Here is a 22,372-nt window from a genome sequence, read left to right on the forward strand (position 1 = left end):
TGGTGATAGCGTCGACATGAGTGGACCAGGATAGATTTTTGGTGATGTGCACCCCTAGGAATTTGAAACTGCTCACCATCTCTACCTCGGCTCCGTTGATGCTGACAGGGGTGTGTACAGTACTTTGCTTCCTGAAGTCGATGACCAGCTCTTTAGTTTTGCTGGCATTAAGGGAGAGATTGTTGTCGCTGCACCACTCCACTAGGTTCTCTATTCTTCCTCCTGTATTCGGACTCGTCGTTATTCGAGATCCGGCCCACTATGGTCGTGTCGTCAGCAAACTTGTAGATGGAGTTGGAACCAAGTTTTGCCATGCAGTCGTGTGTGTACAGGGAGTAGAGTAGGGGGCTAAGTATGCAGCCTTGCGGGGCACCGGTATTGAGGACTATTGTGGAGGAGGTGTTGGTGTTCATTCTTACTGACTGTGGTCTGTTGGTCAGAAAGTCAAGGATCCAGTTGCAGAGTGGAGAGCCAAGTCCTAGGTTTTGGAGCTTTGATATGAGCTTGGCTGGGATTATGGTGTTGAAGGCGGAGCTGTAGTCAATAAATAGGAGTCTGATGTAGGAGTCCTTGTTTTCGAGATGCTCTAGGGATGAGTGTAGGGCCAGGGAAATGGCGTCTGATGTGGACCGGTTGCGACGGTATGCGAATTGAAGTGGGTCAAGGCGTTCCGGGAGTATGGAGTGATGCGCTTCGTGATCAGCCTCTCAAAGCACTTCATTACAACTGACGTCAGGGCCACCGGGCGGTAGTCATTGAGGCACGTTGCCTGGTTCTTCTTTGGTACCGGTATGATGGTGGTCTTCTTGAAGCAGGTGGGGACCTCGGAGTGGAGTAAGGATAGGTTAAAGATGTCTGTGAAAACCTCTGCCAGCTGGTCCGCGCAGGCTCTGAGTGCACGACCAGGGATCCCGTCCGGGCCCATCGCCTTCCGTGGGTTCACTTTCAGGAAGGCCGATCTGACTTCGGAAACTGTGATGGTGGGTATGGGTGAATTATGGGTTGCTGGGGCACTCGATAGCGGATTGTTGGTTACCTGCTCAAACCGAGCATAGAATGCATTAAGTTCATCGGGGAGGGGTGCACTGCTGCCAGAGATACTGCTCGGCTTCGCTTTGTAGCCCGTTATGTTGCTTAGTCCTTGCCACAACCGCCGAAAGTCTGTCTGTGACTCTAGCTTAGTTTGATATTCTCTCTTGGCATCTCGGATGGCTTTGCGGAGGTCGTACCTGGATTTCTTGTATAGGACAGGGTCGTCTGCCTTGAACGCCTCAGATCTGTCCTTCAGTAGGGAGTCAATCTCGCGGTTGAGCCATGGTTTCCGGTTGGGGAACGTATGTACTGCTTTCTTTGGCACGCAGTCGTCCACACATTTGCTGATGAAGTCTGTGACGGTGGTGACATACTCATTTAAGTTAGTCGCTGAGTTCTTAAATATGGACCAGTCCACTGTCTCCAAGCAGTCACGTAAGAGCTCTTCTGTCTCCTCGGACCAGCACTGCACAACCTTCTTAGCTGGATTCTCCCGCTTGAGTTTCTGCTTGTAAGCCGGGAGAAGGAGCACAGTCTTATGGTCTGATTTCCCAAAGTGCGGTCGGGGGATGGAGCGGTAGGCGCCCTTGATTTTTGAGTAGCAGTGGTCAAGAGTGTTGTCGCCCCTGGTGGTACAGGAGATGTGCTGGTGGAATTTTGGCAGTACACTCTTGAGGTTGGCTTTGTTGAAGTCTCCAGCCACAATGAACAGGGCCTCCGGGTATTCTGTTTCATAGTTGTTTATGACTGTGTACAGTTCATCCAGCGCCTTCCTCACTTCTGCCTGGGGTGGGATGTAGACCGCTGTGATAATGGCTGAAGTGAACTCACGTGGAAGATAGTATGGGCGACACTTTACGGTCAAGTATTCCAGGTCTGGGGAGCAGTAGGTCGCCAGGGTCACCACATCCAAGCACCAGGAGGAGTTAATGAGGAGGCAAACCCCTCCACCCTTCGCTTTGCCTGAAGATGCCGTGCAGTCCGCCCGGTGAATAGAGAAGCCTTCAGGTTGTATGGCACAGTCCGGTGAGGCGGGGGTGAGCCATGTCTCTGTGAAACAGAGCACACAGCAGTCTCTTACTTCCCTCTGAGAGGTAAGTCTGGCGTTAAGTTCATCCAGCTTGTTTTCAATCGCTTGGACGTTTGCCAGGAGTATGCTGGGGAGAGGGGTCTTGAAACCGCGTTCCTTCAGTCTAACCTGCAGCCGCTGCGTTTCCCTCGCTTTCTCGGTCGGCGGCTGCTGCTGGATGATCCTGGGATCCGATGGGAGATGTCCGCCCTTGTGGAAGGTAGGTGGTTGCATCTGGCGGGGTCCAGGGCGCTGGCGGAGTCCAGGGCGCTAGCGAGGTCCAGGGCGCTGTTTACATTTCCGGGGTCGCATCTGGCAGGGCCCCGGGCGCTGGTTGAGGTAGTGGGGTTGCTGGGGGGGTGCATTTGCGATCCGGATGGGTCCCGGCGTTCTGCGGGCGCGGGAATACCTTGCAGCATGTTCGAGTCCTCGCGCGCGGTCTCCGTTGTTTTTGGGGTCCTGGGTCGTGGACAGGGGCTTCCTGGGGCAGATTGGGCTAGGTCCCATGGTCTGTTCTCTTCCTGGGTGCTCCTGGGGTCAGATCTTGAAGTCGGCACGGTGGGGCCTCCATGTGGATTTTTCTTTCTTCCATCACCAGGTAGGTCGGGTTGCTGGGCGGGCCTCTCCGGGTTGGGTCGCTGGACGGGTCTCTCGGGGTCGCGTTGAGCCGTGTCTTGGCGTCGGGGGTCGGGTCGGGAGCTCCGGGGACAAGGCCGGGCGATCCGGGGGCTGGCGTCGGTTGTTAGGCCGGGTTTGGAGCTCCGAGGCCCGGGTCGGCTCCAAATCGAGGTCGGGGCTTCACTTCCGGTTTGGGCCCGGTTTGGGAAGGTGGAAAAGAAACAAGACTTCCAGAAGAGGTATCATGACCACCAGAAGCAGGACAGAGGGTTCAAATCAGTGGATGCAGCATATGTCTGGAATTTTGGAGACGGCACCATGGCGGACAAGAATGGGTCAATCTCCTGTGTGGTCAAAACCAGAGAACGGACTGTACGCAAGCACTTGGACCACCTCAAAGGCTGGGAACCCGCACCATAGGTAACCCCGCCAGATGAATCAGTCCCGCATCTTCCCGTCTACCATCTATTAATTACGGAGCAGAATTCTCCAGGGACCCGGATCCAAGTCAGCAAGAGATGGAAGACTCAGCATCAGAAATGGATACCGAATCCTCAATATGTTCGGAGGACAGTATGGCCAGAGAATCACAGAATCGTAGAATCTATCGTGCAGAAGGAGGCCATTCAGCCCATCAAGTCTGCACCGGCCTTTGGAAAGAGCACTCTACTGAAGCCCACACCTCCACCCTATCCCCGTAACCCCACCTAACCTTTTTTGGACATGAAGGGGCAATTTAGCATGGCTAAGAAACCTAACTGCACATCTTTGGACTGTGGGAGGAACCCAGAGCACCCGGAGGAAACCCACGCAGACACGGGGAGAATGTGCAGACTCTGCACAGACAGTGACCCAAGCCGTGAATCGAACCTGGGACCCTGGAGCTGTGAAGCAACTGTGCCAATCACTATGCTACTGTGTGGCTCCAACAGGACTCCTCCGACGTTCAGCTCAAAAACGACATTCTCCGATGCATTGCATACACCCTGACCCAACCCCACAGTTCTTGGAAGCACAATTGCAGGACAAGCAGTGAAGGAGACCTCCTCTGCATCCAGCGACAGAGGGTCCTTCGGACTTTGGGGGGGAGGGATGTAATAACCCTCATGAGATACACGGAGATGACCTGATCGCCTCATGGAATACGAGCTCCCCCGTTAATGGGCGGAGGCCCATCAGCTGAGGCTCATAGAATCACCTCTTAAAAGCCAGCCCGGATTCGGACCAGCATGATCAGTAGTTCCGGTTGAGGCTTATGTACTGTGTATTGAGGCCTTTTCTTTAGGCTGAAAATAAACTGCCATTTTGATTCACCTTCTCTGGTCTCCTGAGCTTTTATAAGAAATTACATTTTAAAAAATATCTGCATTTACAGTCACATTTTTAGGGGATAGTCATGTAATGCATTGTGTGGAGTGTTGATAATTCCAATTGTCATCAGGTACATTAGACCTGTATTATAGACCCTTATCAGTGCTTATGGTGCTAAGGTCCAGGGTTCGTATTGTGATGGACTTGTTTAGGTTTACATGAAGCTGCAAGATGTGTTTTCTGAGGAGTACTGTGCAGAATAATGCTGGACAAATCAGAGCATGAGCTTGGCATGAGCCAGTGTCACTCACCTGTCATGCTCTCCTGAGGCCTGGATCCTCTTGTTTTTCACTATCACTAAGTTGGAAGGAGCACACTTCCTCTGTTAAATTTCTTGATCATTTTCGTCCAGTCCTGTTTGGTTGGAAAGATTGTCCTTCAGAGAACTCACCTTAGTGCAGCTTACTGGATCCTGCAGTGGGAACTGCAGGTGAGAGTGATACACCTGGGAAACAGTTTTCATCTCTATTCCTGTGGTTGCTGCAGCCTTAAAAGTTCAAGTGCTGGTAAGCTCTTGTAACCCATTTTGCGGTCTTAGAGTCATCAAATAGGTATAGAACAGAAGAAGGCCATTCAGCTAGTTGTTCATTATACTGTCATTCATTCCTCCATAGAAGTTGCCAGACCTGCTGACCAGCATTTTTCATGAGCTAGTGTATTGTGCTTTGTTCCACAATGTATGCCTGTGTGCAAGGGATTCAGGAGTGAGTAAGTAGATAAGAATTTTAAAAAGGTTATTTCAAACTATGAGCTTAGGAATGCATCTTACCTCACCCATTCCAGTATCTTTGATTTCCTCCAGGCAACAGGTCTCAGGGGCTTTTCCTTATGAGGAGTCAAGGATGCCAGATGAGGTGACCTCTTACTGCCAGTACGCATTGCTGTCTTTCACATCAGCAAACAGCTGGTAATGCATATGTTTTGGTGCAACTAATTCAGGATCAGCAACATGTGTTGTAAAATAGATGAAATTTTAATTCCCATGTGATTACTAAGAGAATAAAGCCACAAGATTCCATGGTTTAAACAAACAGAAGACATTTTTCTGCACAAGAGCCAACAAAGCAAACGCTCAATGTTCATATTATAGATCATAGAATTTACAGTGCAGAAGGAGGCCATTTGGCCCATCGAGTCTGCACCAGCTCTTGGCAAGAGCACCCTACCCAAGGTCAACACCTCCACCCTATCCCAATAACCCAGTAACCCCACCCACCACCAAAGGCAATTTTGGACACTAAGGGCAATTTATCATGGCCAATCCACCTAACCTGCACATCTTTGGACTGTGGGAGGAAACTAGAGCACCCGGAGTAAACCCACGCACACACGGGGAGGATGTGCAGACTCCGCACAGACAGTGACCCAAGCCGGAATCAAACCTGCGACCCTGGAGCTGTGAAGCCATTGTGCTATCCACAATGCTACCATGCTGCCCTAAACCATATTATACCCTAACATTCAGAATTAACTTGTGGTAAACATGAATTAACAGGCAGACTGTGTTCAAACACACCACAAGTTGCGTGTTCATTGGCAGACACAATCAAGACAGATCCAATGCATTGTCTTCGCAACCAAACCAGACGTTAGTGATCACTTTAAGTCACAAAAATCCTTTAAACTCTGTCTTCCAGATTTCCAGAAGGCATTTAATAAGGTACCACATCAAAGCTTAGTGTGTCAAATAAAAGCTTATGGTGTAGGAGGAAACATTGATATGGTGAAGATTGGCTAGCTCACAGGAAACAAAGTTGGCATAAATAGGTCTTTTACTGGTTCACAGGATGTGGCAAGTGGTCTGCCACCGGTTTCAGTGCTGGGGCCTCAACTTTTTACAATTTTATATAAATGGCTTGGATAAAGGGACTGAAGGTATGGTTGCTAAATTTGCTGATGGCATAAAGATAGATAAGAAAGTAAATTGTGAAGAGGATTTAAAGAGGTTACAAAGGGAAGTGGATAGGTTTAAAAAAAATAAAAATATTTATTCAAGTTTTCAGCCAATTTTCAACAAAACCCCTTCAGAAAAAAGAAACAAGAACACAACGCGCAAGAATTATACATAGGGATTTCCCCAAAATACAATAGCCCCCCCATATAACAATACGATCAGGAAACACCCCACCCTAACCCCAAGGCCACCCCAAGAGGAAACCCCCCCCCCCCCCACTGCTGACCCCGTCCTAATGTTCCGCGAGAAAGTCTAGGAACGGTTGCCACCGCCTGAAGAACCCCTGCACAGACTCTCGCAAGGCAAACTTTATCCTCTCCAACTTGATAAACCCAGCCATGTCATTAATCCAAGCTTCCACGCTAGGGGGCTTCGCATCCTTCCGCAAAATCCTCCGTCGAGCTACCAGGGACGCAAAGGGCAGAATACCGGCCTCTTTCGCCTCCTGCACTCCCGGCTCGTCTGATACCCCAAATAATGCTACCCCCCAGCTCGGCTTGACCCGGGTGTTCACCACCTTGGACATAGTCCTCGCAAAGCCCCTCCAAAATCCATCTAGCGTCGGGCACATCCAGAACATATGGGCGTGATTAACTGGGCTCCTCGAGCACCTCACACATCTGTCCTCCACCCCAAAGAACCAACTTAACCTTGCCCCTGTCATATGCGCTCTGTGAATAACTTTAAACTGTATCAGGTTGAGCCTGGCGCAAGAGGAGGAAGAATTAACCCTGCTCAGGGCATCAGCCCACAACCCCTCATCGATCTCCCCGAGCTCCTCCCCCCACTTGCACCAGCTCCTCCGCCGAGGCCTCCTCCTCCTCTTGCAGTTCCTGGTAGATCGCCGAGACCTTGTCCTCTCCAACCCACACCCCCGAGATCACCCTGTCCTGAATCCTGCATATTGGAAGCAGTGGGAACTCCCTCACCTGTCATTTCACAAATGCCCTCACCTGCATATACCTGAAAGCGTTCCCCGGGGGATCAAAATGGGAAGGCACTGGAACACAAAGAGAAACCTCAGAAGGACCGTCATTTTAATCGACTGCATCCTACCTGCTAGTGAGAGTGACAACATATCCCATCTTTAAAAATCCTCCTCCATCAGCTTCACTAACCACGTCAAATTGAGCTTATGCAGGACCCCCCAACTCCTAGCTACCTGGATCCCCAGGTACCGAAAGCTCCTTTCCGCCCTCTTAAGCCGAAGCTCGTCTATCCCCCTTTCCAGGTCCCCTGGATGCACCACAAAGAGTTCATACTTCCCCACGTTGAGTTTATACCCCGAAAAGTCCCCAAACTCCCTATGGATCCGCATGACCTCCGCCATCCCCTCCACTGGGTCCGCAACATATAACAACAGGTCATCGGCATACAACGACACCCGGTGTCCCCCCCCCCCCCCCAAACCAATCCCCTCCCGTTCCTGGACTCCGTCAGTGCCATGGCCAACGTCTCAATTGCCAGTGCAAACAACAAGGCGGATAAGGGACACCCCTGCCTCGTCCCCCGGTACAACCGAAAGTACTCCGACCTCCACCGGTTCATAGCCACACTCGCCACAGGGGCTTTGTATAGTAGCCTGACCCAACTTATGAACCCTTCCCCGAACCCAAACCTCCGCAGCACTTCCCAAAGTTACTCCCACTCCACCCGATCGAAGGCCTTCTCCGCGTCCATAGCCGCCACTACCTCTGCTTCCCCCTCCACTGAGGGCATCATAATCACATTGAGGAGTCTCCGCACATTAGTATTCAGCTGCCTACCCTTCACAAATCCTGTCTGGTCCTCATGAATCACCCCCAGGACACAGTCCTCAATTCTCGTGGCCAAAACCTTCGCCAGCAACTTAGCATCAACATTGAAGAGCGAGATCGGTCTATATGACCCACATTGCAATGGGTCCTTGTCCTGCTTCAAAATCAAAGAAATCAGCGCCCTGGACATTGTCGGGGGCAAGGCCCCCTCCTCCCTCGTCTCATTAAAAGTTCTCACTAGCAACGGGCCCAGCAGGTCCATGTACTTCCTGTAAAATTCAACCGGGAACCCATCCGGCCCCGGGGCTTTCCCCGCCTGCATGCTCCCCAATCCCTTAACCAGTTCCTCCAGCCCAATCGGTGCCCCCAGCCCAACCACCTGCTCCTCCTCCACTCTCGGGAACCTTAGCTGATCGAGGCATTGCCGCATCCCCTCCTCCCCCACCAGGGTCTCAGACCTATACAGATCCCCATAGAAGTCCCTAAATACCTTGTTTATTTTCACTGCACTCCGCACCGTGTTCCCCCCTTTATCCCTGACTCCACCAATCTCCCTCGCCGCTGAAGCTGATGTGCCAGCATCCGACTCACCTTCTCCCCATACTCATATGCCGCCCCTTGCGCTTTTCTCCACTGCGCTTCTGCTTTCCCCGTAGTCAGTAAGTCGAATTCCGTCTGGAGGTTCCATCGCTCCCTAAGTAGCCCCTCCTCGGGGCCTCTGCATAGCTCCTGTCCACCCTTAATATCTCCCCCACCAGTCTCTCCCTCTCCCTCCTCTCTCTCTTCTCCCTATGGGCCCTAATGGAAATTAGCTCTCCCCTAACCACCGCTTTCAACGCCTCCCAGACTACCCCCACCTGCACCTCCCCATTGTCATTGGCCTCTAAGTATCCTTCGATACACCCCCGAATCCGCCCGCACACCTCCTCATCCGCCAACAGTCCCGCATCAAGGCGCCACAATGGGCGCTGGTCCCTCTCCTACCCCAGCTCCAGCTCTACCCAATGCAGGGCATGATCCGAGATGGCTATGGCCGAATATTCCATTCCCTCCACTTTCGGGATTACTGCCCGACTCATGATGAAAAAATCTATCCGGGAGTAGGCCATCTCCTTTTTTAGGCCAGCCACGTACCCGCGCCTCCCGCACCCTCCAGTCCCCCAGGTGGCGGACCCCCACCCCGACTCCCTCTCCTACCTCCAACTCCCCCTTGGCCAATGCAGCAGCAACCCAGTTCCCCCTCCCTCCCCCTCTCCCACCCCAGCTAGATCCTCATCTAGCCATTTTGCTCCCACCATGGCACTCCCATAAGTCAGCTGACTCCTGCTGACCCCGGCCTCTCCCGCCATTCCAACGACCCCCCAGTGTGAGAATCCCCACACCTCCCCCTGGCAATCCTGTGCGCTCCTCTCCAGCACCGCCCTTCCCCCCGGCCCCGCCTCCTTCCTTCCCTAGCACGGGAAAAAGCTCGCACTTTCCACCCAAGCCGCCCCCGCCCCCTCTGGCGGAGCTCCCTTTTTTGCGGCCTAACCCCAACTCCCCATCCCTGGTGCTCCAACCCCCCTCCTCCTCCACGGGGCCCTGCCCCTCCAAGTCCGACGCCCACACTCTCACCCAGCCCTCACATCAAATCCATTCACCCAACCTCACCCAGCACCAAACAAAAACAGAACATTCCCAAAACACAGTAACCCCCATAAGCACCCCCTCACGACAAACCCTCAGTTCGAGTCCAACTTTTCAGACTGAATAAAGGTCCACGCCTCATTTGGCGTCTCAAAGTAGTGGTGTCGATCCTGAAATGTGACCCACAATCGTGCTGGCTGCAGCATGTGCGGAGGGGCCTGGGTATCCTGGAGCATGAATCACAAAAGGCAAATTATGTACAATTACAGCAAATAATTAGGAATGTTGTCCTTTATTGTGAGGGTAAAGGATTACAAAGTAGGGAGGTTGTGTTTCAGTTGTATAGGGCACTAGAGAGACCACGTCTGGAGTACTGTGTACAGTTTTGCTCTTCTTATTTAAGGAACGAGTGTCAGAAGCAGTTCAGAGAAGGTTTACGTGACTAATATCAAGAATGAGTGTGTTGTATGATGAGGAAAGTTTGGAGAGATTAGATTTGTCTCCACTAGAGTTCAGTTGAGAAGAGTAAGACGTGACTTGATCAAAACCTTTACGATCCTGAGGGCTATTGACAGGGTGGATGTGAAGTGGACATTTCCTCTTGTCAGAGAATCTAAAACCAGGGATCACTATTTAAAAATAAGGGGTTGCTCATCTAAAACAGGGATAAGAATTTTTTCTCTCTCAGAGAGTCATGAGGCTCTAGAACTTTTTTCCTCAAAAGGAAGTGGAAGCAGAGTCTTTGAATATTTTTAAGGCAGAGCTAGGTAGATTTATGATTCACAAGAGGGTGAAAGATTATCGGGGGAAGGAATTTGGAGTTGAGGTTGCAATCCGATAAACCATGAACTTATTGAATGGTGGAGCGGGCTCGAGGGACTTATTGGCCTACTCATGCTCCTAATTTGTATGTTCATATGTTCCTCATGAGGGATTTAAACTCCTTTCTTTTGAGGATATGCCTTTAATTTCCCTCAACAACAGCTCCAATTCAACCCCAAAGCCCCCTTGCTTCTTCTACCTGCAATGTTATCAGGCAACCGGACTCCATCTCAGACTGCCCCAACTACTGCTCACCTCCCAGCCACTCTCTCACTTTGCCTGAGGTCGTACTATTTTGGGTTGGCCAGGCTGTACCCCAGGCTCGAATCACATGCATGATCCCAGCTATCTAGCTTTACTGAGCAGGCAACCATGTGCCAACTGCCAACTCCTTGGGGCAGACAGTGACACTTCAGTTTCACTGACCCGACAACTGTTCCACAGCTTTTAAGCCCCAACTCCTCAGAAGCATGGAGCTATTAACTGCCCCTGGACTTCTCTAATCTCAGCTCTCCAGGGACACATCTGAGCCCCAGCTGCATGGAGTTAATGACAGCACATCAGCTTCTGCCTCTTCAGCTCCAAGCTCATCTTGTCATGGGGTTCATCTTTTGAGACCCTCCACCACACATCAGATGGTTTAATTTTCATGCTCAAGCTTGCGCTGTTCACCACACAGGCACATTGCATATCTGTCCCCAGTCTCAAAACATGAAAAAACTATTTAAAATTCAAATTTCCTCAGTGTCTAACAGAGCATGACAAACACCAGCAAATGCCATCCACTGCAATCACAACAGCATCCATTGCCTTCTGCTCCCTTCAGTTCCTGCCACAACAAGACCCAGAGCAGCAGGCAGCAGTGACAGATTCCCTGAAACACTTTTTCTTCTGAGTTAGAGATTACAGCTTCATGGCCCCACATCTTCTCTTGAGGACAGAACCTAGCGTGGATGTAATGTAATAGAGTCCGAGCATGAGAAGCTAAACATAGAATTTACAGTGCAGAAGGAGGCCATTCGACCCATCGAGTCTGCACCGGCTCTTGGAAAGAGCACCCTACCCAAGCCCACACCTCCACCCTATCCCCATTACCCAGTAACCCCACCCAACACTAAGGGCAACTTTGGACACTAAGGACAATTTAGCATGGCCAATCCACCTAACCCACACATCTTTGGACTGTGGCAGGAAACCGGAGCACCCGGAGGAAACCCACACACACATGGGGAGAAAGTGCAGACTCCACACAGTGACCCAAGCCGGGAATCGAATCTGGGACCCTGGAGCTGTGAAGCAATTGTGCTAACCACAATGCTGCCGTGTTAAACCGTTGTTAATATTTGATTAAGAACAACGTTTTCTGTTGCTCTGGCTACCATTCTTTCTTTGGCCAACTCCACCTAAAACAGATTAACTGATGATTCTTTTCAGTACTTTCTGTGATCTTGCTGTATGAAAAATGGCTCTCAGTAATGTCCCACATTTCATGACTTCCTTGTTGGTCTATTTGCTTCCCCACCCTAAAGCCCTTGTGCACCACATCACATATCATGAGAAACTTCTTGCTAAGCTGTGTTTTATTTTCCCCTATCTCCTCTTTCCCTGAGGGTACAGAAAGCATGTTGGAGCAGAGACCTTGGCACGTTTATAAAAAAATTTAGTGTATCCAATTAATTTTTTTCCAATAAAGTGGCAATTTAGCGTGGCCAATCCACCTAGCCTGCACATCTTTGGGTTGTGGGGGCGAAACCCACGCAAACACGGGGAAAATGTGCAAACTCCACACGGGCAGTGACCCAGAGCCAGGATTGAACCTGGGACCTCGGCACCGTGAGGCTGCAGGGCTAACCCACTGCGTCACCGTGCTGCTCGAGACCTTGGCACATTTTAACGGTGAGATTGTGTTAAAGTCTCTGGAAGCAGTAACTGGTTGGAGCTCAAAGAAAAATAGTTGTGGTTGTTGGAGGTCAATCATCTCTGTTCCAGGACATCACTGCAGGGCAGTGTGGCCTAGGCCCAACTATCTTCAGCTGCTTCATCAATGATCTTCTTTCCATCATAGATCAGAAGTAGGGATGTTCTGAGAAATTGGACAATGTTCAGCACCATTTGTGACCCCTCAAACGCAGCAAGACCTGGACAATATCCAGGCTTTGGCTGACAAGTTGCAAGTAACGTTTGTGCCACACCAATGCCTGGCAATGACTATCTCCAAGAGAAAACCTAACCATCATTCCTTCACATTACCATTACTGAATCCCCCACTATCAACATCCTAGGTGTTACAATTGAACAGAAACTTAACTGGACTAGCCATATAAATGGTGTGGCGACAAGAGCAGGTTGGAAGCTAGGAATCCTGTGGTGAGTAACTCACCTCCTGACTCCCCAAAGCATGTCCACTATTTCTAAGGCTTAAGTCAGGAGTGCAATGGAATACTTTCCACTTGCCTTGCTGATTGCAGCTCCAATGACAGTGAAGAAGCTTGACACCTTCCAGGACAAAGTAGCCCGCTTGATTGGTACCCGTTCCACCAACGTTCACTCCCTCCACCACTGATGCATAGTTGCAGCAGTGTGTACCTTCTGAAAGACGTGCTGCAGGAATTCACATAGGCTTCTTAGACAGCATCTTCCAAACCCGACCACTGCCATCTAGAAGGACAAGGGCAGAAGCCACCTGGAAATCCATTACCTGGAGGTGTCCCACCGAATCACTCACCACCCTGATTTGGAAATATATCACCGTTCCTTCACTGTCACTGGGCCAAAATACTGGAACTTCTTCCCGAACTGCATTGTGGGTGTATCTACACAAGAATGCACTCACCACCACCTTTTCAAGGGCGATTAGAGTTGGGCAGTAAATATCGACCTAGACAATGATGGTCAGAGTCCATGAATGAATAAAATATAATGCCCTCCATTAGTTCTGGCTGTGGACTTTCAATTCTCTTTTTTTTTGAGCAGCTTTCCGACAGGCATGAGAGGTGGTTACTGGAATAGTTGCAGCTTGAATGGAGAGAGTAATCTGGAAAATTCAGAATCTCTTGGTCCAGAACATAGTGGTTAGCACTGTCGCTTCACAGCCCCAGGGCCCCAGGTTCGATTCCCGGCTTGGGTCACTGTCTGTGTGGAGTCTGCATGTTTTCCCCATGTGTGCGTGGGTTTCCTCCAGGTGCTCCGGTTTCCTACCACAGTCCAATGATATGCAGGTTAGGTGGATTAGCCATGCTAAATTATCCTTAGTATCCAAAACGGTTGGGTGGGGTTGCTGGGCTGTGGGGAATGGGTGGAGGTGTGGTCTTAAGTGGGGTGCTCTTTCCAAGGGCCGCTGCAAACTCGATGGGCTGAATGGCCTCCTTCTGCACTGTGAATTCTATGATTGTATGAGAATTGCAATAATAGTTCTACTTAATTTTGAAATGTTCACTTATTTTGTGTTGCCAGTTTTGAGGTAATTCATTTTTTCTTAAATGTGGGTTGTCTCTTTTAAAAAGTTTGCAACATGTCTGGTATTGCTCAGAGACCCTCCCTGTCTGTCATATTCAGGTACCAAAATTAGTTGCACAATATAGTAACTGCACAAACTAGTGCTGCCCTCATCTTGCTAGAATCTATCTAATTGCGTCACGTTTAAAAGCATATTCATTGTTTCCGATTTCCCTGTTTTTTTTGCGGGAATTGTATGGGGCGTTCGGTGATGAGGGCTAGTCATGCTCATGATGGGGAAGGGGGGAACTGAGGGGTTGGCTGGGTGTCGGGGATCAAGGGGAAGGTGGGAAGGTTGAGTATGGGTAATCCGGGGGTCAGTTTTGTAGCTCCCCAGGTGTTAGTCTAGGTTTTAATTGGCCTAGCATTTCCTGGGTAACTTCATGATGCGACCATCAATTCACACAAGATGATTAGTAGAAGTGAACAGTGGTTTTAATAAGCTAGATCTGTGCCTGCCTGCGACTGCTCTGTACTGAGTGCCGCCTACAGGGGACAGTACAATACAGTGGTGAATTACAGTAGCAATACGTTCACCACATTCACCCCCTGTTAAAATTTGAAGTCCAGCGGGAATGAAGTGGGCTCGCATATCGAGTCTGTCTGGAGCCTTAATCGTTCTCTGTGATCGCCTCAGCTCTGGCTTCGCTGCGGGCATGAGTGTTGGACTCATCGCTGCTGGCACGGGTGTTGGACTCGTTGACTCCGGGAGCGTGTCGTCTCGAACTTCATCAAGGTGTGCCGGCAATGGGGGAAGGGGGGGTGTAGGCCGTGTAGGGGCTGGGGCAGTGTTCAGGATCCCCAGGGGGGGCAGCTGGTATCCCACCGTGAGAGATTCGGTTGGTTGTTATAAGCAGTGTTTTGCGGGGGGGGGGGGGGGGGGGGGGGGGGGGGGCGCGTTGGTGATGGTCGCCGGGGAACCGGCGGGTGCTAAATCCGGGAGGGAGACTGTATCCTGTCATCCGTCGCGGTGCGCCACGTCGGCATACTGAGGGTTGGCATGTAGGAGCTGGACCCTCTCGACCAGGGGCTCGGACTTATAGCTCCTCACATGCTTCCGGAGGAGGACAGGCCCCGGTGTTGTCAGCCAGGACGGAAGCGAGACCCCAGAGATGGACTTCCTGGGGAAGACAAATAGACGGTAGTGAGGGGGTCACGTTCGTGGCTGTGCAGAGGAGCGACCAGATGGAGTGGAGCGCGTCGGGGAGGGCCTCCTGCCAGCGGGAAACCGGGCGACTTCTAGATCGTAGGGCCAGAAGGACGGCCTTCCATACCGTCGCATGCTCCCTCTCCACCTGTCCGTTTCCCCGGGGGTTGGAGCTGGTACTCCTGCTCGAGGCAATGCCCTTACCGAGCAGGTACTGGCGCAGCTCATCGCTCATAAAAGAGGAGCCCCGGTCACTGTGGACGTAAGTGGAGAAACCGAACAGGGTGAAGATGCTGTGCAGGGCCTTAATGACAGTGGCCGCGGTCATATTGGGACATGGGACGGCAAAGGTGAAATGGGAGTAGTCGTCAACGACGTTGAGAAAGTACACGTTGCGGTCAGTGGAGGGGAGGGGCCCTTTGAAATCGACGCTGAGGCACTCAAAGGGGCGGGAGGCCTTCACCAGGTGGGCCTTGTCTGGCCGATAGAAGTGCGGCTTGCACTCAGCTTGGCAGTCCCTGGTCATGGCCCTGACCTCCTCGGTGGAGTAGGGCAGGTTGCGGGCCTTGATGAAGTGGAGAAGCCGGGTGACCCCCGGGTGACAGAGGTCATTGTGGATGGCCCGAAGTCGGTCATCTTGCGCACTGCCGCATGTGCCATGGGACAGGACATCTGGGGGCTCATTGAGCTTCCCAGGACGATACACGATATCATAATTAAAAGTGGAGAGTTCGATTCGAGTGACAATAAGCGATTTTCATTTCATTTCAATGCCGCACAGCTTCCACAATGGCTTGAGCTTCCTTTTCGACAGAGAAGTGTCGAATCTCGGAGGCGTTGAGGGTACGGGAAAAGAAGGCCACGGGCCTGCCTGGTTAAGAGTAGCGGCCAGGGCGAGGTCTGACGCATGACTCTCCACCTGGAAGGGAATGGACTCGTCCACTGTGTGCATCGCGGCCTTGATAATGTCTGCCTTGATGCGGCTGAAGGCCAGGCGGGCCTCAGTCGTCAGGGAAAGATGGTGGCTTTGATAAGTGGACGGGCTTTGTCCATATAGTTGGGGACCCTCTGGGCATATGAAAAGAACCCCAGGCATCTTTTCTGAGCCTTGGGGCAGTGGGGAAGGGGGATTTGCAGGAGGGGGCGCATGCGGTCGGGGTCGGGCCCTAGGACTCCGTTTTCCATGACATAGCCGAGGATGGCTAGTCGGGTTGTGCGGAAAACGCATTTCTCCTTGTTGTAGGTGAGATTAAGGGCTTGGGCGGTTTGGAGGAACTTCTGAAGGTTAGCGTTGTGGTCCTGCTGATCATGGCTGCAGATTGTGACATTATCCAAGTACGGGAACGTGGCCCGCAGCCCGTATTGGTCAACCATTCGGTCCATCGTTCTTTGGAAGACCGAGACCCCATTGATGACGCCGAAGGGGACCCTGAGGAAGTGGAAGATGTGGCTGTCTGCCTCAAAGGCAGTGTAGTGGCGGTCCTCCGGGTGGATCGGAAGCTGGTGGTATGCAGACTTCAGATCTGCCGTGGAGAAAACCCGGTAGTGTGCAATCTGATTACCATATCCGCTATGCGGGGAAGGGGGTATGCATCGAGTTGCGTGTACCGATTTATGGTCTGGCTGTAGTCTAAAATCTTCCGGTTCTTTTCCCCGGCCCTGACGACTACCACTTGGGCTCTCCAGGGGCTATTACTGGTCTCGATGATCCCCTCCCTCAAGAGCCGCTGGACCTCCGACTTGATAAAAGTCCTGTCTTGGGCACTGTACCACCTGCTCCTGGTGTTGACGGGTTTACAGAGGGAGGTGAGGTTTGCGAAGAGCGAGGGAGGGCGACCTTAAGGGTCACGCGACTACATGCGGTGAGAAAGGGTAGGGGTCCGCCGAACTTCAGGGTCAGGCTTCTGAGGTTACACTGGAAATCCAGTCCTAACAAGAGAGGAGCGCAGAGATGGGGAAGGACATAGAGTTCAAAATTGGCATACTCGGCGCCTTGTATCGCGAGGGATCTGCACTGAATTTGATCCGGAAGCAAGGGAGATTTTTGGGGGAAATCTAGAGTGAACAGCGCCTTACCGTGTCCGGATGGATGAAGCCCTCCGTGCTCCCAGAGTCAAACAGACAAAGCGTTTTGTGCCCATTGACCCGGATGGTTATCATGGAGTTCTTGAGGTGCTTGGGCCGTGACTGGTCGAGAGTGACAGTGTCGAGCTGCGGGTAGCCAGCGTGGTCGGTGGTAGCGAGGTGGTACCAAGATGACGGCCAAGATGGCGGCCCCCGTGAGTCGCACATGGTGGGCTGGGTTGAAGATGGCGGCCAAGATGGCAGCCCTATGAGTCACACATGTCGGGTGGAGTTAAAGATGGCGGCCCCCACGGATAGCATGGGGTGGATGACGCGGCAGAAGGAGGCGGTACCGGCAGGCACGGAGCCACGCTGCGGGGTCTGCGGGCCTGTGAGGCGGGCCTGCAATTTTGGAACTTTGGGTCGTGTCAAGCAGACTTTGGCAAAATGTCCTTTCTTGCTGCAGTCACTGCAGCGTTTCGAGCGGGGCAATGCTACCTGGGGTTCTGGTTCTGGCCGCAGAAATAGCAAGATGGCCCCCCGGGTTGGGCGGGCAGCTGTGCGGCACAGGCCTGGGACACCCTCGGGTTGGGTGACGGCCGCGCCTCCGGCGCCCATGAGGGACTCGCATGGCTGGAGTGGAAAGCATTTAGGCTCTGGACAGCTACCTCTAATGAGGTGGATAGTTTTACCGTCTCTTCTAGGTCGAGGGCGCCCTTTTCGAGCGCTGTCTGACATAGTTGGACCGGACTCCAGCCACATATGTGCTGCGAGGCTGTGACATCCTTGTAGTTACAGTTCCGAGTGAGTACCGTCAGGTCGCGTACATATTCTTCCAGCGATTCCCCGGGGCGTAGACGACGTGTGGTGAGGAGATGCCGCGCGAACACTTCATTCACCGGCCTCACGTAATGTCTTTTCAGGATCGCGACCGCGTCTGCGTACGTGGTCGCGTCCTCGATTAGTAAAGAGATTCTGTGGCTCACCTAGGCATGGAGGAGACTCAGCTTGTGTGCCTCGGTGACAGCGGGCAACGAGGAGGAGGCGATGTAGGCCTCAAAGCAGCAGGGCCAATGTGAGAAGATTCCTTTGGCTTCAGCCGCCTGTGGGTCGAGTTCCAGTCGATCAGGTTTGAGGGCGGCTTCCATTGCGATATCTTAGCTTATTAAATTGATGCGACCATCAATTCACACGAGACGATTAGTAGAACAGTGGTTTTAATAAGCTAGACCTGTGCCAGCGTGCGACTGCTCAGTACTGAGAGCCGCCTACAGGCTGCAGGTTTATATACCGAGGGGGCGGAGCCACAGACGGAGCCCACAGGGACATCAACATAATACAGTACAATACAGTGGTGAATTGCAGTAGCATATATTCACCACACTTCCCAGGTAAGCAAGTCAGAACAGCCTGAAGTCCGGAACTCCAACTCAAAGTCGAGACTTTTTGGATGGCTCCTGCTAAACAGGGGAATTGCCAATTGGATGTTCAAACTTCCCTGCAGTTCCAATGGAGTCATTGCATAGGGACTTTTGTGGAGTTCCGTCACGCATTATGGGGAACACAGATATCCAACTCTCCGGAGATCGGAAGACTTGGGCCCAGATATTTTACCTTTGGTTAGGGAAGTTAAAGTTACAGAGGAAAGCTTGAGAAGTAATAACAGAAATAACTCATGGTTTGTACAAGATGCTAACCTTCACTTCGCAGTGTTTTCCAACTTGGCTACACGTAAACAAGAGCAAATGTTATTTTTAAAAATTTAACAAGATATTAGACAACACAAATGACCACTTAAGGACTCAACAATTGACAACTTTTCTTCTGAAAATTTTGAAAAAAAAATGTTGCTTGTACATTGCAGCCTGGTTAAAATTTGCAATTGTTAAAATTAACTTGTATCTTTTTAATGACTTTAAGTAGGTAGTTCTGAGGTAATTTGACATTATGGGAACTACTTATGCATTCATGGACAGCATGATGTGAATTTTTAATTCCACGAAAGACAATTGACTCATTTGTGAGAGAATGATTCACTGTTATTCTATTTCTAGGTCACTTTTTCTGATATAATTAATATAAAAGGAAATGCATTTGGAACGGCAAAGGGAATTTCAGAGGACCAGCAAATGCTGCTTGAAAAGGAGGAACAGCCTCTGCAACAAGCCTCAGCGCTGGCCACATGGACTGCAGTAAACAAGTAAAATACAATTATTATCTGTGTTACTTTCAGAGAGGTTCTCACATAAAATGGCTTGTGAATCTTAGCAAAACAAGTCATACTGTATTAGATATCATGTAATTATAATGCTAGGACACAGTCAGAGAGGCTTTTAGCTTTGTGTTTCAATTCCCTGTGCATAGACTTGAGGAAATTCACCACAATCACTAACGACTCTGTTGCCATCATAATTTACAAACTTCAACTCGAGCTGCCTCACTGTACCGATTTAAATTGCTGTAATTACTCATTCAGGTACTATTTAGGCTCCAATTGGTCTGGTGCCAGCCACTTATGTGGTTTACTTGAAACTCAACTAATTTTACTCTTCTGTGTCAATAGAGCTTTTCTAACAAGCGACAAGCTGCAATGGACACACCTTACTCATTCTCTCCAATCTTTATTGGGGTTTGAACAAGATTTAATTATTAGCTTTTGTAACTACTGAGGTATCTGAAAGGTTTGCAGTACATGGAAGACAGCCTTTATATGGAATTACCTAGAGTTCATAAATGGATAGCACTTTCAAATAAATTGTTCAGAACTGGTTGATGGGAAGAATACTCATGACCTTTGAGAGTGGCATCTGAGTGAGCCCTCGGTACATTATGTGTCCTTAACGGGATTTAGAGTTTGTTATTTAATAAAGTTTTATGTTAGAAATGTTCTATCATGGCCAATTGTGATATTGCGGCTTAGGTGAATAATTATGGTAAATGGTTGTCATGCAATCTTTATGAAGTATCAAACTGTTTTTTCAACCATTGTTAAAAATAACCAAGCAGGCCACACACATAGCGGTATGAATGAATGATGAATTGTCCACAATAGCTCGCCTAAGTTACCTCTTAAGTTGATTACCAAATTTTAGCAAATCTACTTCATGAAAGAACAATTAGAATGCAAAGTATGTATATTTTTCATAAATTCAAATAATTATACTGTCCAGCTGGAACTGTCATAAGATTGGTCACAAATTACTTCTGTTAGTTCAGGCATTGATTGGTGCCCACACAAGTAAAATCTTTCACAGCAGAGGTTCAAAATGCATATTTGCTACATTTGCATATGCTACGTGCAGATGAACTTCATAATTATCTCGGGATTGCTTTTGCTCCAAATCTTGATGATAATGATAATCAGGGTAAAAAATGGTGCATTTTTGGGAGATTCATTACTGAGTCAAAATCTGGGAACTGCCTCCCTAATAGTACTGTGGGAGTACCGTTACCTCAAGGAATGCAGCAGCTCAAGAGCACTAGGAATGGCCAATAAATGCCAGCCTTGCTCCTGATGCAATTGACAACAGGCAATTTTAATCCATCGACTGCTCTTTAAGTACCCACAATCATCAAAAAAGGAGGCTTGCCAATCTTCCTGGATTTTCCTGCAATATTTTGCTTCTTTACTCCCTTTTGCCTCACACCATCAGCACTTTATCAATTAATCTCTCCTGCCTTCCACCAGATGACAGACTTTTCCTTTAATTATATTCCCACCTTCCCCCATTTCACTGATTCTGTAATTGCTTATTAGGTTGTTCTGAAAACCTGACTTCTTAACCTTGCCCCTCGCTAAGGTGTGGTGATCCTCAGGTTAAATCACCAACAATCAGCTCTCCCCTCAAAGGGGAAAGCAGCCGATGGCTATCTGGAACTATGGCAACTTTCACTTACTTTTACTTGCTTAAAGCATCCTAAAAAGGTTTGTAGTTCTAATGAAAGGTCATAAATCCGAAGCATTGATTGCATTACTCTTTCCACAGATGCTGTCAGACCTACTGAGTATTCCCAGCATTTTTTGTATTAAATTCCAATTTCCAACAGCCACAGTATTTTGGTATTGTATCTAAGTCCCCAATCTCAGGTATGTGCATACATGCATTCATTCCACAACAAGGGCTGTTCAAAAAACAGGAGTGTTACACACCCGTGCTAATGTTGGGTCGGGTTCCCAATGACAGAACACCAGTTCTGGATAATACAATATAAAGAACAAAAAATCCCACCCACCTTATTCAAATGTAAATAAATGGGGCATTTAAACTCATTGATCAGTTAATTGACAGGAATAAAAACGTCGTGCAGAGTGTGTTTTGAGCCATGTGGATTTCCTGGGCGGGATTCTCCGAGCCTCCGCTCCAAAATCGTGATCAGCGTGGGGGCGGAGAATGGGTGTTGACGCCGAAATCCGACGCGATGTCATTCCTGCGATTCTCCAGTCCCCGGCGTGGGTAGGGAGCCATTGACAGAGGCTCCCGCGGTGATTCTCCGAGGACAACTGGCCGAGTTCCCGACGGCGTGGTTCTAACCACGTTTTACCTGTTGGGAACGGCTGGTTGGGGGCTGTGGGATCCATCACCGGGGGGGGGGGGGGGGGGGGCAGGAAAGCGATCGGATGGCACCGATCCCGTGGGCATGCGCTATCTCTGGGATGGGGCCTACATTCCCGGTGCCGCTCTGCGGGTTGAGTCCACCATGTTGCACGGGGCGTCCCGACCGGAAGTGCAGGGCCCCTTATCCGCAGCCAGAGCTGCGAGAAGCACTCCGGGGCCCTGCTAGCCCCCTGCAAATTGGAGAATCACTCTGGACTTTCTTATGGAAAGCCCAGAGTGAAACGCTTGCGTTTTGACGCCGGCGTGTGGACATAGCCCCATTATTGGAGGATCCTGCCCCCTGATTTTTTTTATTTCGGCACAGAATATCTTTTTCGGTATCAACACCCATTCTCCGCCCCCATGCTGATCGCGATTTTGGCGTGAAGGCTCAGAGAATCCCGCCCAAGAAATCCACATGGCTCAAAAAAAAAGACAGCTTGTCAGGATAGCTTTAAATGGTTCAGTTGAGCACTGAATTTTAGCTTAGCAATTCAGAGTTCTGTGACTGCTGGGAGTGTGTTTGCATTTGTAACAGCTTATTTAGCAGCCTTATTCCTCCTGCATAGAGGACCATTTAAGCTTGACCATTTCCTAAGCCTTCAAACTGGGCTAAACATAGGGGGTGGAACTCTCCAAAAGGGATTGTCGTCTCTGTGGGAGACACAACCTTCAGTGAGGAGGAGGAGAATGATAGAAAGCAGGGCACATCAGGAGGTACAGGATGCACTGCTGATGCATGAGGGTAGCAGAGCTAAGCCAGATCCAAAGAGTGGGAAACCATCATGAACCACCAAAGGAGGAGCAGAGGACTTGTGCTGC

The 22,372-nt window shown here is 50.2% G+C and overlaps 1 protein-coding gene across 1 annotated transcript in view; it reads left to right on the plus strand.

The window, feature by feature from the left end:
- The window catches only part of ttc6 (tetratricopeptide repeat domain 6), a 564,332-nt gene that overhangs the window by 129,004 nt on the left and 412,956 nt on the right, over positions 1–22,372 (plus strand). Inside the window, exon 4 of the mRNA XM_038780915.1 lies at positions 19,010–19,155. Within this exon, the coding sequence (XP_038636843.1) occupies positions 19,010–19,155 (146 nt within the window). The remainder of the gene's footprint in view (positions 1–19,009; positions 19,156–22,372) is intronic.

Source organism: Scyliorhinus canicula, chromosome 2 (assembly GCF_902713615.1).
Source record: "Scyliorhinus canicula chromosome 2, sScyCan1.1, whole genome shotgun sequence".
Classification (NCBI taxonomy): Eukaryota; Metazoa; Chordata; class Chondrichthyes; order Carcharhiniformes; family Scyliorhinidae; genus Scyliorhinus; species Scyliorhinus canicula.